This window comes from Lontra canadensis, unplaced genomic scaffold (genome assembly GCF_010015895.1).
Source record: "Lontra canadensis isolate GAN:19392208 unplaced genomic scaffold, GSC_riverotter_1.0 scaffold24, whole genome shotgun sequence".
Lineage (NCBI taxonomy): Eukaryota > Metazoa > Chordata > Mammalia > Carnivora > Mustelidae > Lontra > Lontra canadensis.
The window spans coordinates 13,149,922-13,166,707 of NW_022631018.1; the positions used below are offsets into that span (position 1 = coordinate 13,149,922).

General features: G+C 49.5%; 1 protein-coding gene across 1 annotated transcript in view; it reads right to left on the bottom strand.

The window, feature by feature from the left end:
- Window positions 1-8,671: 8,671 nt before the first annotated feature.
- The window catches only part of KIF26B (kinesin family member 26B), a 414,161-nt gene continuing 406,046 nt past the window's right edge, over window positions 8,672-16,786 (bottom strand). Inside the window, exon 15 of the mRNA XM_032862876.1 lies at window positions 8,672-8,867. Coding sequence (XP_032718767.1) covers window positions 8,719-8,867 — 149 coding nt within the window. The 3' untranslated portion in view covers window positions 8,672-8,718. The remainder of the gene's footprint in view (window positions 8,868-16,786) is intronic.

Below are 16,786 nucleotides of genomic sequence, written 5' to 3' on the forward strand. Positions count from 1 at the left end.
CCGTTTCTTCCGGTGGCCTCTGGGTCACCTCCCCTGCTGGAGACACCAGGTGGCTCTGGGGGACAATTCATGCCTTATCCTCTAAGTCCCTTGGCTTCCCAGCTCCTTCCTGGGCTCGTGGCAAGTGCAGGGAGGAGGCTTCCCCAGCAAGGCTGGAAGGCCTTGGCTGAGGGGCTCTGGGGGAGGCACTGGGGACGGTCTGGCCTGGGGCCTCTCCTCGTGCCCAGCAGAGGGGGGCCGTAGGGCTGGGCCTGCCTGGGGGCTCCATAGGGAGTGAATTTCCAGAGCAGAAATGAAGTGACGGACGGGGTGACCTGTGTTTGTTCCCCCTCCCACTCTCCCCTTCTTCTTGCCTGCCCAACCCTCGGGCCTAAGAAGATTCTTCTGGAAGTGAGGCCTGGCTAAGGGCCCCAGATCAAGGAAAGAGGGCATGTGTTGGGGGCTGGTGGGAGAAGCTCTCCTCCTTCATTGAGGCGGGGAGTATGTTCGCCTGTTTGTAACGGGTTTGCCAGCCAGTCTTGCCAACGTGACCGAGTCTGTCTCATGCATCGGAGCCCGCTGCGTCAAAGCAAACGCTCAGGAAAGGTCTTTTCGGGGATGCCTTTCTCAGTGACCAGTAGGGATCCCAGTGCTTGAGCACGACTCTTTTTCTTCTCTTGGAGAGAAAGGCTTCAGGAAGCTGGAAGCCAAGGCTGGGCAGTAGTTGGCAGGTGAAGGTTATCTCTCTATTGAACCCAGGGCCTGGGCTTGTCCCGGTATGGACCTGGGGCTTCTTCTCCACTGGGAACCAGGGACTTAATCCCAACTGCATATTTGCAAGTGCAGACCTCAGAAACTTTTGTTAAGTCTGTTTGAAATTTCAACAGACTCCTGCCCAAGGGTTTTCTGGTCCCTTCTCTTTTCCCAAAGGTCATCCCATCCATCTGTCCATCCATCCATCCATCCATCCATCCAATCAATGAGTAGCCCTCTATCCCAGACTCTGTTCTAGAGGCTGCAGATGAAGAACAAGAGGCCCCCACAGGTGCAGGGAGCACACCAGCCCCTGACAGGCCAAAGTGTTTATACTCAAAGAGCTCTGTATGTTCATAAGAATTTTCTGGAAACTAAGCCTTCACCTGGAAGAACGAGTGAAAGCGTCAGATGTGGACAGAAAGTGTGTCACTTTCACACTTTCTCCACGCAGGTGCCAGGACGTCCCAGCGTGCCTTGCTCATAAATGTTGTCACCTTGCTTTGTTCTCATATCGGTCCAGGGTGCCCTGGTGGACAGGAGGTTAATGTTCTCCCTGAGATAAAAATGCAGCATCGAAAGGGAAAAAGAATAAAAGTAACAATATGAGAATTGAATGGTTTGAGAGACAGATAAGATCCTAGGTTTGGATGACTTTTTCCCAAGGTTAAGGGGTAGAGGGGATTGGAATCTCTTCTAGATGCTGCCTTTCTGGCCTCTCTTCTCTTGGGGCAGTTGGAGGGGGTGGTGGGGTGCTCGGAGTCAGGCAAGGTCTCGGCTCACTCTAGTAATGAAGGCTTCATTTCTAGAAAACCCTCATGGTTTACAGCTTCCTAAGAATGACTTCTGCCTAGCGGGGCCCAAAGGAAGCCCAGGTAGGTCTGGTGTGTGATTTGGGGAGACGAGGAGCAGGGGGCCTGGGAGGTGCAGGTGTCCAAGCCAGGTCTGCTGCATAGGGGACGCAGAGTTGGAGCGTGGCCATGCCAGGAGCGGACAGTGTGCGGGAGTGCGGAGGGGCGCTCAGATGTTTGCACAGATGTGGTATGACTTCTTGGAAAGGGCCGGAACGGCCACTCAGGGGAGAGTGTCTGTGTGATCGGGTCGGGAAGAGCTTGTCCTTGGTGGGCAGGGGTCCTGGGAGCCCAGTGGCTGACTCCCAGGGATGCCACACGGTGCTGGGGCTCCGGACTCGGCCCCCACAGTCACCCAGCCATGGCTGTGCATCCACACTCGCTGGACACAGGCCTCAGCCCGGGAGGTCCCTCAGGGCCCAGGAGGAAGCCCCCAGCCAGGGTGTTATTCTAGGGAGAAGAACTCACCTCCCCTGCCCTGAACTGGGTCCCCCTCTGAACAGAAGAATACATTGGACAGAGAGGCATCCAGGACTCGGAATAGAATAGAAGTGAACATTTAATGCCACCATAGTTTCTTTTTAAACACCAGATTCTTTTTTGACAACATTTTACACCTCATATGCCACAAAAAGTCCAAGATCGTAGCCAGCAAACAATGCCTTCACCCTAGAAATGGCACAAAGCTTAATGGATTCAGGTCATCTGTTCTGGAGAACTAGAACTTTCTCTTCCAGAATGTTCTCCAGGTAGCCTGTTCATGACCAAGCCAACAGCCAACTTGTACATAGCAATGTGAGGGCCGAGACACAAAACCCAGCCTGCCGGCCAAGAGGCTTGTTGGGACCTGCCCAAGTACAGAACAGCTGGGATTTCAGCCTTTAACACATGAACTTTATTAAGAAGTTGTAACGGCCAACCCTTGTAAGCTAAGAGCTTGATTTTCAAAACGGCACCAATCTTTGATCCAGTTAAGTAGTGAATTTAAAACTGTGACCTTAGCTACGACCATTGAAACTTAAAACGAGATTCTGGGAATCGGTCTGTGAATAGACTGTCCGTGACACAAATGAATGACTCGCAGGCCTTGTCTCCAACTTCCAGGCTGGCCCATTTCTACAGATAAGCATATTTACATACACATACATACATTTCTAGAGCCTCAGGAACCACAACGCTCACGGAGTACAAGGTCCTCATTTTATAGATTCGAACATGGGAGTCCTGCCGAAGTTCTGTGTTGTACCCAAGGCTGTAGGACCTCTGACACTCCGGCTTTCTGTCCCGTGCTCTCTCCGTGCTACACACCTCCTGTGCACACACATCCTTTAACGCCCCGTGCACACGCGCACACACGCCAGTACATAGGCGTGACGTGTGGCCACGTGTTCATTGGAAGAGCCCACGATTCCAGATTCGGGGTCACGGTCTGCCTGGAAGCGGCTCTGGACTTGGGCCTCAGTCACGCACTATTGACTTGATCTTCTTCATCGAGACATGATGATCCCCAACCCCTACACGGAGCTGTAATTTCTTCAAAGCACTTCCCATCACGGATTCCATTTTCTCTCTGTGTGACCCCAGAAGGGCAGCTCTTCTGAGCTCCGATCTCCCTATTGGGAAGCCCAGGGTTGCATAGCGAGGGAGGGAACTAGGCTGGGCCCCAGCCTTCTGACTCCTGGCTCCAGGCTTTTTCTCTAGGGAGAACTGCCTCTCGAGTGAGACACCAGACCCCAGCCCCTCCCTGCCTCTCAGGGTCCTGGGGTGGGCTGGGGACCAGATGCTGTAGGGATTACGGTTGTAAACCTCACTAAAGTGCTTTGGTTTCTCCAGAACAGATAGGTACAACACAAATCCAAGGGCAGGAGCTCCAGGTGCTTCTCCAGACCCCCTTTCCGTAGCACCTGAGGGGTGCTTGGGGCTCTCAGGGGACCGTGGGGACCTACTACAGTCCATATTTTTTGCAGAAGTTTCCCAGAAGTCCCATCCAGGCCTGTGGAGGCTGGTTTCCAAGCCCGTGGTCATCAAATTCAAAATGCAGGGACCTTCCCTCATCGGCTACTCGCTATGGAAATGGCTTAGATGTTGAATGCAGCCTGATTCTTTGAGGACTGGACCCTCATCCCTGGTCTCCTGACTGATTTGTCTTTTACTCCCAGACCCTGACTCTATTAGCGGAGCTCACGAGAGGGAGGGGTGAGAACAGCCACGGATGCACCCGCGTACGTGTCGGTGCACTGGCCTTGGACCGCACTGCCAGCCGTGATGCACAAATAAATCACGAGACACAGGTGAGGCTACACGACGGTATCCTGACCTTACAAATCAATTATACTTCTTCCCACAATGAGCAGGACTGTGGGTGTTGGTTCGCGGGACAGGGAACGGAGCGGGTGTGCGAGCCGGGAGCTCGGCGCCCACCCCGATGCGCCTGGACACGGGGCGTTCAGAGCAGGTTCGCGGGGCGCGGTGAAGGCCGTCTACGGCCTCGAGCGCCTGCTCCGTGCCCGGTGTTAGGACATCAGCGTCCAGTTCTGCAGGGGCCCGCCCAGAAGCAGAGAGCATTTGTTTAGGGATGGATAAACCAGCTTCTAAGAATGGACAGAAAACTTTGAGAAGGTGGGCTTGAGTTACAAGAGCTTCCCCGGGCTTGGATTTAGGTTTTTATCTGGAAAGAAACAGTTTGTAATTATAAAATGTGTGTGTGTGTGTGTGTGTGTGTGTGTGTGTGTAATGGCTGAGTGACAGTTTGAGTTCTTACCCACAAATGTTGACAGGTATTTGCTGGAGGAGGAGAAAGATTCTAATCCAAAGGGACGTGGTATTTTCACAGCCTGTTCCGTGACACCCCCCACCCCCAAATACTTTGGGCCACTTATTGGCAGTGTCAGTGGAGCTGCGCAAATGGCCTGGCTTCGTGGGGCACAGAGTCAAGTGGGCTCTGCTGGCTGTTGTCTGTGGGGCCGGATCTTCTGTTGGCAGTGATGCGCAGTGTCCCTCTGTCACAGAAGGCCGAGGCCCCCAGGACAGCAGAACCAGATGTTTTCAGCATCGACTAGTTGTGACAAGACTTTCCACCTGTTTCTTACTGACACGGTTTTGAGGTTGAAAGGAGATCGCCTTTAAAAGCAAGGGAATCTGTCAGCATGTGCTCAGAGCAGGCTGACATTCCAGAAGGTGGGAACACTGAGCCAACTCATGATTTCTTCTGGTTTCAGTCATGGAATGGACTCATCTTTAGTCATTTCTTTCACAGCCCAAAATCCTTTTTGGAATTTTTGGAAGCCTCCACTACACGTCAGCCATGGCCAAGGCCACAGGTCGCGGTGTCTGCAGGCTCTCTCAAGCCTGGCCCTCTCTCCCACGAAGCACGGGTCCGTCACCTGCTTTCCCACCGGGACACCTATGGAAAGGGTCACAGATCAGCCCAGATGCGCCATCAGCTTTAGAATCTGGAGCGCACAGAAGGGCTTCTTGCACTGAAATCCAGGAATGAGCACAAGTTGTGTGTGTGTCAGATTTCTGGAAGCACCTATCAGGATGGCGTTTGTGGCCACAGTGAGGTCACTGCCACCTTCCAAGGATGCGGACTTCAAGCTTAAGGCTAATTTAGGCCCACTGGCCAGCTTCTTGCCTGCTGAGTTCCCCGTGATGGGCTGCGTGGCTTCTTGTCCCAGCTTCCACCCCTGCTCCAGCTCAGGGTCCCTTGGAGGACTACTGCCGGCGTCCACACAGACTGCCCTCTGCATCTGTCACGAGCTCCCCATGCTCGGAATAGTGACTGGAGATTAAACCACACGCAGGGTGTTCTGATTTCAAAGCTGGAAGAGATGGAGGTCAGCAACAGCTTCCCTGTGATGGACAGGGGACTTCAAGGACCACAGGGCCCAAGGCTGCAGCTCTCAGGTGGGGGCCGCAAGCCTGGGACAAGCCCACCGTTGCCCAGTCACAGCACGAACCGGCCTCATGAAGAGTGACCTGGATTCACTCCCTGGGAAGCAATATCTCCATTTCCCTCTTGTGGGTCTGAGTTGTGGGTCTGAGTTGTGTTGCGCGGCTCATGCCTCAGCTCACGCTAACTCTCTGGGCAGACAAGGAACTTACAGATCTAGACGCTAATTTCACACAGGAAGTTTCCAGTCCTGTTTGTGGATAATGACATGGAAACGGGTTCTCTGACCTTCTCCTTGGTCCTCTGTCACCAGAACCAAACTGTGGTGCCACCTCAAATCAGGTCATGGAGCGAGGTGTTCCGCAGTGATTGGGACCACCTCAGAGAGTCGGCCAGACCTGCTTCCCTTTGTGCCCAAAGAGCATCGCCTGCTTCCTGAAGCCCTGGGAAGAGCCAGGAAGCGAAACAGCCCACAGTTCATGACGTCTTCCTATGGGTAAGCCACACTTAGTACATGAAGATGTTTGCAGCTCAGTGAGGTTTCAAGGAAAGAAAGAGAAAGGAGAGAAAAAGCCAGAATGGACAAACCTCCGTATGGAGCTGGCCCATAACTTCCTGAGACACTCTCATGGTACAGCGTCTTGGGAGAAGCCGGTCTGACCCGGTAAGAAAGCTCTAGGTTTCAGTCAACCCTCTGGCTGCTCACGAAGTCGCAACCAGTGGAGAAACATAGGCCTGGGGAGTCGGAAGGCTTCCAGGAATTGAGATTTTAAATTTTTGTAGATGTTCCGATTTGGTCTCGCTCCAGAAAAGGCACTGGGGACCCCATGGCTGGTCTGTTGAAGGAAGGCAGTGCTGTATGGTGACCTCGGGGCCGGTAGAGACGTGCCGGGGAAAAGCTAAGTACATGGGTTCCTCCTCGAGTGTTTCCAGCACAGACTAGAATACTCATTTCTGACAATTCCCAAATTAAAGGCTTTTCATCAAGTGGTATATTTCAGGGCAGCGACCAAAACGGTTGCAAACTCTGACTCAAAAGATGGGCATTCCTTGGGGTCCGGAAGCTTCCATAATGTTTAACAAGCCCATTCGTACAGGTGTGGGGAGGGCAGAGACATGCCCAGAGCCTTGTACGTGCCCTGCCGGTTGGGGTGAAGGCTGAGGAGCTGGGGGAGGCCCCACTTCCCATGGTGACAGATGACTTGTCAAGCTAAGGGGAGCACAGTCCATTCTGGAGCGCCTTTCATCATGTTGGAGCCCGTTCAGGTGTCCAACGTGAGCATCTTCTCCACGTGTGTCTCTGCCCGGGAGCAGGTGGACACGAGGCAGAGCTGGACCGGTCACCCATGGGGCTGGCTTCCAGGTGCATGACCCATCGGGCCATTGGTGTCGGTTCTGACCAGTCAAGGACCACGTGCCGTAGGCTCACGAGACCCACCCGCTCCTGTGCACTGAGCCCGGCTGGGCTCCACCGGCTGCCCAGCCAGCTCTGCTGGGCTATGTGCCTCCACACGCATGCTCAGGTCTGATTCCTTGGGGGTGTGGCTGGGTCCGAGGCACTGGGTAGCAGGGACTGTCGAACTGAGAAATTGGCTCATGGTGATCTCACGGTGATCTCACGGTGCACTGGAGGGCCGATCCGAAGTATACTCTGGAAGAGCCCGAGCACCCTCCCCTCCTGGCCCCAGGAGGTGGCAGGTGGCCCCTGCAGCTCTACAGCTGTTATTAATCTCTTGACCCCTTGGTGCCTTGGGGTCTCATCACTAAAATGGGTATGAGAATCCCTAAGGGAGTTGAGGCAGGGATGAACCCCTCCCCCATCTGAGGTCGAGGCCCCACGTTCCTGGGACAGCCCTGTGCACAAAACTCTGGGCTCTGGCTCTCCAGGGGGTGTGGTTCCCGGCAGGAAACCTGCCTTCCGTGGGCAAGCCGGAGAGGACCAGCCTTGTTTCTTTTTGGGATGGAGGCCTCGGGACGTGGGAAGTTGGGATATTCTGCATTTGAGCAGCACTCTGGACCTCAAAGACGTCGTGGGGTCCCAGCACCCTCCTTGTTCTAAACCAGGACCGCTGCCAGTCTCTGAGCGCAGACCAGCCCGAGACAGTCTCCACGCCGGGCAAGAGCCCTCGCTTCTGATAGCGTCGCAGAACCACAGAACAAAAAATATGGCTCTATTGAGTGGGTTCAAGCTTTCAATCCAGTCTTTGGAATAAAAACGACTATGAGAAAGGTTTGGAGGGCCAAGAAAACCTGGGTCTGGGGGTAAAGGAACCAGTATGCACACCAGGACTGGGAAGAAGAGGCTCTATCTGGAACAAATCTCTCTCTCAAAGCACACGGAAGGCCCGGTCATAAAGGCTCCTTCTCCTGGGAAGGTGCGGCCTCCGTCTCCTCTCCCGTTCTCTCAAGCTGACGCACCTGCCCCACGAGGCTGCCCGCCGCCCGCGCCCCTGGCAAGAGATGGCACGGAGTGTCACCCACTGTCCCCGCCGTCTTTGGAAACACACTGGCTCGTGCCCATCGAGTCTCTCTGTTCTGTTCGAATGGCCTCACCATAAGAACTGTAAAGGACAGTGAACATTTATTCAGAGGCAATACTGATTAGGGGATAGAGCTACAAACACTACTTATTTAGAAACAGCAAGTCAGAAATAGGATAAAACACCAAGAGAAAACGAGCTGTAAATACATTTCAAAAATGCATTTGATTTTCTTTTTCGTGGTGGCGGCGGCGGTGGTAGTTTCCTCTGGACTAGCACCATCTGTACACAAGAAAGTCTCAACATAAACTGTGGATAATAAAGATTTGCAAGGCACTTAATCAGTCGCTCTGGGTCATCTGTTGTTGTGTGTCCGCTTCCGACAGCAGTCCTGCACGTGCCCTCGCCCCTTCTCGCCAAGCCGGAGAAGAGAGGGGTCCCTTGCCAGCAGTTCTTACGTATCAACAAGTTCTCGAAAGTTCCTCAAAGTGCTTTTTCAGTCTCATGGGGCTTCCACGTCCCTTGGGCTTCCCAACATTTCCTCCTCCCACACGTGTGGTGTTTGCACCTTTCCTACAGAAAACAAAAGAAAACTGCCTTCCGCTCAGCGCTCGCTGCAGACTTGCACCAACCTTCGTTCTCCTTCCGCTGTCTCCGAGCTGCGGGCACCGAGGGCCTGCCGAGGGGCTGGCTGGGGCGGGCAGGGGTGGGGGGGGGGGTCCCCGGGCAGTGAGGGGAGGGGCTGGCAGGCCGGGCCGGGTCCTCATCGGCGCCGGGATGTGATGTCGAAGCAGGTGATCATCATGAGGTGGGCCTTGCAGAAGTTGACCCGGCTCTCCAGGCGCTCGGTCACGCACTCCAGCGCCTCCAGGTACTCCAGGGAATCGAGTTCCAGAACCTGCTCCAGGTCAACTGCAAAGAAGGAGAGGCCTGATGGAGACGCGTGGGGGCGTGGCTTGGGAGGGGGCCAGCCCCCGTCGCGGCCCCGCCCACTCCTGGCCCCACCACCCAGGCCTGGGACAGCGCTGGACCGCTGCCTCCCTAGGCTGATGCAGAGAATCCCCTCCTTTTGTGGGGGTGGCCCTCACCTGGGCGACATTTATACCTTTGTCTACTTCCGTTTGTTCCCTAGCGGGCTGAGAAAGCTGACCCTGTCTCTGGGCACTTCCTGCCTCCACACATGCCCTGGTGCTTCAGGAAATGATGAGGCCAAGCCCATAATAACGAAGATGGCTTGCGCTCAGAAGACAAGTGGAGATTCGGGACCCAGAGGCCATCCCTCACGGTCAGGCCCGCACGGAGAACCGTCTGTTTCCTTCAGAGCCCAAGGAGCAGTGATGTGGGGCCATCCCCTCTGTCCCCAGGGCCCTGCTCTGTCCGGTGGTGACTGGCTGCAGGATGGTGGCAGGGGGTCCAGCAGGGAGGGGAGAGGGGGGATGGCCCTGGAAGAGGACGCTGGCCCAGGACCCCCAGCTCAGCCATGCCTCCCCGTCGCCGGCACAGGTTCCTTTGAAGGGAGAAGTGCAACGGCTACTCTGCCTGCATTACAAGCCTCGAGTTGTCATGAGGAGTGAAGCAGCAACGAGAGGGGGTATGTGAACATGGCTCGGGGACCAGAGCACGGACACCACAGGGGCTGTAATGCAGGCCGCCTCTGCAGGTGCTCTGACTGAGATCCCGAGGAGCGAGGAGACTTGCTCGGGGTCACAGACAATGAGGATGACAGCTGGGAATGAGACTGAGGGCTCTAAGTCTGTTTTTAAAAAAACAGAGGTAAGATCCAAGACACTGACTGAGGAGGACCCTGAACTCCCCTCCTCGCACACACAGGCCAAGCAAATCCTCAAGAAGACGGGAGGCCGAAGGCCTTCTGCACAGCCCAGGCTGGAGGGAGCACACACAGAACCACAAGAGACATGGAGGCACAACACTGCAGGGAGCCCCCACCACCCATACACCTCGGCCGGACACCGGCGGCTTCTGGTGGAGGATAGAGTCAAAGGGCCAGCGGCAGATGCGTCAGCCCTGGGGCGCAGGAAAGAAGCCATGGGTTAAACGTCTCTGACAAGAGGAGAAAGAAACCAGCCCTGTGCCACCCAGAGAGGGGCTTAGCTGGGACTCTCCGGAGCAGAGGCGCTGGGGAGCTCGAGCGTTTACATTCAGCTCCAGTTCGACAGTGCGGAAGCAGAGCAGGGTCCAGGTGCCGGGCCAGCCTACCGTCTAGGTGGACCCGGGGCCCCAGCCCACACCAGCTCTGGATGCCCTGGGGCTCTGGGACAACATCAAATGTACTAATATTCACATTATAGGGGTCCCAGAAGGAGAAGAGAAAGAGAAATAGGCAGAAAACTTTAATAATAACTGAAAACATCCATAGCTTGGGGAAGAAAGTGCAGAGAGTTTCAAATGAGGTGAACCAAGAAGGTCCACATCAAGACATATAATAATTGAAATGTCAAAGATTAAATATAATTTTTAAAGCAAAGCAAGAGAAAAGCAACTCTTCTCTCTGAAAGAGAAACCTCATAAGACCATCAGCTGATCTTTCGGCAAAAACTTGGCAGACCAGAAAGGAGGGACAGGATATATTCAAAGTGCTGAAATGGGGGAAAACAAAAAACAAAAAACAAAAAACCTACTATCAAGAATACTCTAGGGGCGCCTGGGTGGCTCAGTGGGTTAAGCCTCTGCCTTCGATCTCAGAACTCTGAGATTGAGCCCCACATCGGGCTCTCTGCTCAGCGGAGAGCCTGCTTCCCCCTCTCTCTCTGCCTGCCTCTTTGCCTACTTGTGACCTCTTTCCCTGGCAAATAAATAAATAAAATCTTAAAAAAAAAAAAAAAAGAATACTCTCTTGGGTGCGCCCGGGTGGCTCAGTGGGTTAAAGCCTCTGCCTTCGGCTCTGGTTGTGATCCCAGGGTCCTAGGATCGAGCCCTGGGTCAGGCTCTCTTCTTGGCGGGGAGCGTGCTTCCCCCCACCCCCGCCTGCCTCTCTGCCTACTTGTGATTTGTCTGTCAAAAAAATAAATAAAATCTATATATTAAAAAAAAAAGAATACTCTGCTTGACAAGATTATCATTCAGAACTGAAAGGAAATAAAGAATTGCTCCAACAAAAGTTAAAAGAGTTCATTGCTACTAAACGAGCCTCACAGGAAATGTTTAAAGAGACTTAAGTAGAAAAGGCCTTAATTATTAGAGAATTATGAAAGGAAAAAATTCTTGAGTGAAGCGAACATACAGTGAAGGTAGGAGATCAATCACTTAAGAAAGCTCATACGCAGGCTAAAAAAAAGAAGTAATAAAAGCAATTATATCTAACAGTCAGTTAAAGGGACTCACAAAAAGATGTAAAATCAGACAACAAATATATAAAATGTGGAGAGAATAAAAAAGTATGTGCAAACTTGTGACCTTCAATTTAATATAGACTGCTATTATTTAGGGTGCCATATGAACCACAAACCAAAAACCTGTAATAGATACACAAAAATGAAAAGGAAACCAAACCAAGCATAAGACTAAAGGAAGTAATCAATCACAAGGAAAAAAAGTGAGAGAAGAAGAAAGGAACAGAGAAGAATTACAAAAACAACCAGAGAACAATTAACAAAATTGCAGGAAGTACGTACCTATTGATAATTAGAGTAAATGGTCTAAATGATCCAATCAAAATACATAGGGTGATAAAATGGGAAAAAACCAAGACCCACTGGGGCACCTGGGTGGCTCGGTGGGTTAATCCTCTGCCTTCAGCTCAGGTCATGATCCCAGGGTCCTGGGATCAAGCCCCGCATTGGGCTCTGCTCTGCAGGGAGCCTGCTTCCCTCTCTCTCTGCCTGCCTCTCTGCCTGCTTGTGATCTCTCTCTGTCAAATAAATAAAATTAAATTAAAAAAAAAAAGACCCACTGATATGCTGCCTACAAGAAACTCACTTCAGACCTAAAGACATAGGCTGAAAGTGAAGGGATGATAAAAGATATACCATGCAGGGGCGCCTGGGTGGCTCAGTGAGTTAGGCCGCTGCCTTCAGCTCAGGTCATGATCTCAGGGTCCTGGGATTGAGTCCCGCATCGGGCTCTCTGCTCAGCAGGGAGCCTGCTTCCCTCTCTCTCTGCCTGCTTCTCTATCTACTTGTGATCTCTCTCTGTCAAATAAATAAATAAAATCTTTAAAAAAAAAAAAGATATACCATGCAAATAGAAGAAGAAGAAGAAAGAAAAAAAAAAGCCAGGGTGACAATACTTCTATCAAACAAAAGAAACTTTGAAACAAGAACTGTAACTGTAACAAGAGACAAATAAGGGCATTACATAATGATAAAGAAATTGATCCAAGAGGATATAACAATTGTAAATACCTATGGACCAAACACTAGAGTACCTAAATACATAAAGCAAATATTAACAGATATAAAGGGAGAAATTGACAGTCACAGAATAATAGTAGGAGACTTTAATACCTCACTTACATCAGTAGATCATCCAACCAGAAAATTGATAAGGAAACATGGCTCTGAAGAACATATTAGACCACGTGGACTTAACAGATACACACGGAAAAATCCATCCCCAAATGGCAGAATGCACATTATTTTCAGGAGCACATGGGACATTCTCCAAGACAGACCATATGTCCAGACACAAAAACAAGTCTCAGTAAATTTTAAGAAGGGTGAAATCATATCGAATACCTTTTCCAACCACAGTGTTATGAAAGTAAAATCAATTACAAGAAAAAAACCCCTGAAAACCACAATCATGAAAAAACCCTAAACAACATGCTACTAAGCAACCAGTGTGTCAATGAAGAAATCAAGGTGTAAATGAAAAAAGAATACATGGAGACAAATGAAAATGAGAACACAATGGTCCAAAACTGGGACAGAGCAAAAGTAGTTCTAAGTGGGAAGTTTATAGTAATACGGGCCTACCTCAAGAAACAAGAACAATCTGGAACAATCTAATCGTATACACAAATGAACTAGAAAAGAAGAAAAGCCCAAACTAGTAGAGGAAAGGAAATAATAAAGATCAGATTAGAAATAAATGAAATAGAGATAAAAAAAATAGAAAAGACTGATGAAACCAAGAGCTGGTTCTTTGAAAAGTAAAACAAAATTGATAAACTTTCAGCCAGACTCATCAAGAAAAAGAGGACTCAAAGAAAATTAGAAATGAAAGAAGTACCAACCAATATCACAGAAATACAAAGGATTATAAGAGACTATAATGGAAAATATGCCAACAAATTGAGCCACCTAGAAGTAATGGATAAATTCCTGGAAATATACCATTTTCCAAAACTGAATCAGGAGGATGCAGAGAAACTGAACTAATTACTCATAATAAAATTGAAACAGTAATCAAAAACTCCCAACAAGCAAAACTCCAGGGCCAGATGGGCTCACAGGTGAATTCTACCAAACATTTAAAGAAGAGTTAATACCTACTCTCCTCAAACTGCTTCAGAAAAGCAGAAGAGGAAGGAAGCTTCCAAATTCACACTATGAGGGAGCATCACCTTGATACCATAGTCAGATAAAGACACTATAAAAAAAAAACAAAACTGCAGGCCAGTATTCCTGACCAACACAGATACTAAAGTCTTCAACAAAATATTAGCAAACCACATCCAACAATATATTAAGAGAATCAGTCACCATGATGAAGTAGAATTTATTCCATGGTGCAAAAATGGTCCAATACCCACAAATCAATCAACATGATACATCACATGAACGAATCAAAGGATAAAAACTGTGGCATCATTTCAATAGTGTCAGAAAAGGCATTTAACAAAGTACAACATCTGTTCATGATAAAAAGTCTCAGGGTGGTTTTAGAGGAAACATACTTCAACATAAAAAGGCCCCCTAGGACAAACCCACAGCTAACACCATCCTCAGTGGTGAAAACCTGAGAGCTTTTCTTCTCAGATCAGGAATAAGATAAGGATGTCCACTCATTTTTATCCAACATAGTACTGGAAGTCTTAGCCACAAAATTCAGACAATAGGAAGAAATTAAAGGTATCCAGATTGGTAAGGAAGAAGTAAAACTGTCACTATGTGCAGACGACATGATACTTTATGTAGAAGACCCTAAAGAAACAATTAAGAGTAACAAATGAACTCAGGAAAGTTGCAGGATAGGAGATAAATACACAGAAATCAGCCGCAGTTCTATATAAGAAAAAAGACCTAGCAGAAAGACAAATTAACAACTTATAATTGCACCAAAAAGAATAAAATACCAAGGGAAAAACTTAACCAAGGAGATGGAATATCTATACTCTGAAAACTACAAAATAATTGATGAAAGAAATTGAATATGACATAAATGGAAAAATATACCATGCTCATGGATTAGAAGGATTAAAAATTAAAATTTCATACTATCTAAAGCAAGCTACAGATTCAGTTCAATCCCTGTCAAAATACCAATAGTAATTTCACAAAACTAGAACTGAGCTAAAATTTGTATGCAACCACAAAGGACCTCAAAAAGCAATCTTTTAGAAAGAACAACAAAGTTGTAGGTATCCCAATCCCAGGTTTTAAGCTGTACAACAAAGCTATGGTAATCAAAACCGCATGATATGGCTCAAAGATAGACCAATGGGGGCACCTGGGTGGCTCAGTGGGTTAAAGCCTCTGCTTTAGGCTCAGGTCATGATCCCAGGGTCCTGGGATCGAGCCCCACATTGGGCTCTCTGCTCAGCAGGAAGCCTGCTTCCCCCTCTCTCTCTGCCTGCCTCTCTGCCTACTTGTGATCTCTGCCTGTCAAATAAATAAATAAAATCTTTAAAAAAAAGATAGACCAATGGAATAGATGGGAGCCAAAGGAATAAACCCATGCTTATATGGTCAATTAATCTATGGCAAAGAAGGCAAAAACATACAATGGCGGAGAGATAGTGTGTCTTCCTAAAATGGCAGTGGAAAAACTGGACAGCTATATGCAAAGAATGAAACTGGACCATTTTCTTACACCATACACAAAAATAAACTCAAAATGGATTAAAGACCTAAATGTGGGACCTGAAACCACAAAACCCCTAGACGAAAATAGGTGGTAATCTCTTGGACATTGGCCTTAGCAACATTTTTCTAGGTATGTCTCCTGAGGCAAGAGAAACATAAGCAGAAAGTAAACTACTGAGACTACAGTAAAATAAGAAGCTTCTGTTCAGTGAAGGAAGCCAGCGACAAAACAAAAAGGCAACCGACTGAGTGGTGGAAAATGTTTGCAAATACACCTCATAAGGGGTTAATAGCCAAAGTATATAAAGAACTTGTATAACTCAACACCATAACCCACAAATAATCTAGTTTAAAAAAATAGGCAGAGGATCTGAACAGACTTTTTGTGCCCCAGGAAGACATGCCAGCCAACAGACACATGAAAAGAAGCTCAACATCAGGGAAATGCGGATCAAAGCCACAGGGAGGTGTCCCCTTAAACCCGTCACACTGGCTATTCTACACATAGCACACGTGCACATACACACACACGCATACACACACACACGCATACGTGCACACACACGGGAATATTACTCAGCCATAAGAAAGACCAAGCTCTTTCCAACTGTCACAACACAGATGGACCCAGAGGGCATTACGCTAGGAGAAAAACAAATACCATTTGATTTTACTTATATGTGGAATTTAAGAGAGACTGAAAAATGAGCAAACCAGAAAACAAAAACAGACCCATAAATACAGAGAACAAGTTCCCGCTGGTTGCCAGAGGGGAGGAAGAGGGTGGCGGGATGGGCCGAGCGGGGGAAGAGGACTGGGGTGGGGGGGCCGCAGGTGTCCAGCTACGGAACAAGTCACAGGGATGGAAGGCGCCGTGTAGGGAATAAAGCCAATGGTTCTGTCATGGCCTTGTGTGGTGATGGATGGTGGCCGCACCTGGGGTGAGTACAGTGTGGTGTATAGAATCCATATGTTGTACGCCTGAAAAGAGTAACCGCGCGTGTCAACTAGTTTTCAATAAAGAGAGCAATAAAATTGTTTTGAAAATCCAAAAAAGAACCCACCAGGACCTAACCACTCCAGGCTGTTACTGGACCACCTCACAGGTGGCATCAGAATTAAGAATGAAAATAAAACTGGTTGTCAGCACCTCCATTTCTATGCCAATATTCGACTTATCACCCACACCTGGGAACAGTCAGCGTGCAGCCTTATTGGTTGGTTCCCCGCCCCCCCATTCTGGGTTTCATCTCGTCTTAAAGAAACGATCTGTGTTTCTCCTTCCATGTGCCCTCCTGTTCATTCCCTTTATCAGTGTCAAACAGTCGCTGATTCTTGACACACATGAAGGCATGAAGAAAGTGACTGCTTCCCGGGAGCTTGCACACACCTGTGCTGGGGCGTACACTTGTTCTCATCCCGGGAAAAAAACATGAGTTTGTCAACACCGTTCTCGAGCCTGCCTTCGGCATAAATAGTTTTCAAAAAATAAAACTTGAATACAAACTGTGCAAATGAGGAGGGGGGCGGTCTGCCCGCATGGGCCCCCGGGATGTGAACTGCCTGGGATTCATGAAAGGAGGAGACAGGAAGCCACGAGTGGGAGAGAGGGAAGGCCTGGGCCCCGTATTTGTGCCGTGGCCAGACATTCACTAATGTCCTCACTCGTGCCTTCTCCCCTGCCAGTGCCTGGGGAAGCAGGCACGAGGGAGCCGTCTTCTATCTGGTTCAGCTGTGGGATAACAGTAATAATATTGCTACCAGATAGCATGCCATCATATGGGCCCAGCAGCGCTCACGCCTCACAACACCCTATGGAGCAGGCCCCATTATGTCTCCCTATTT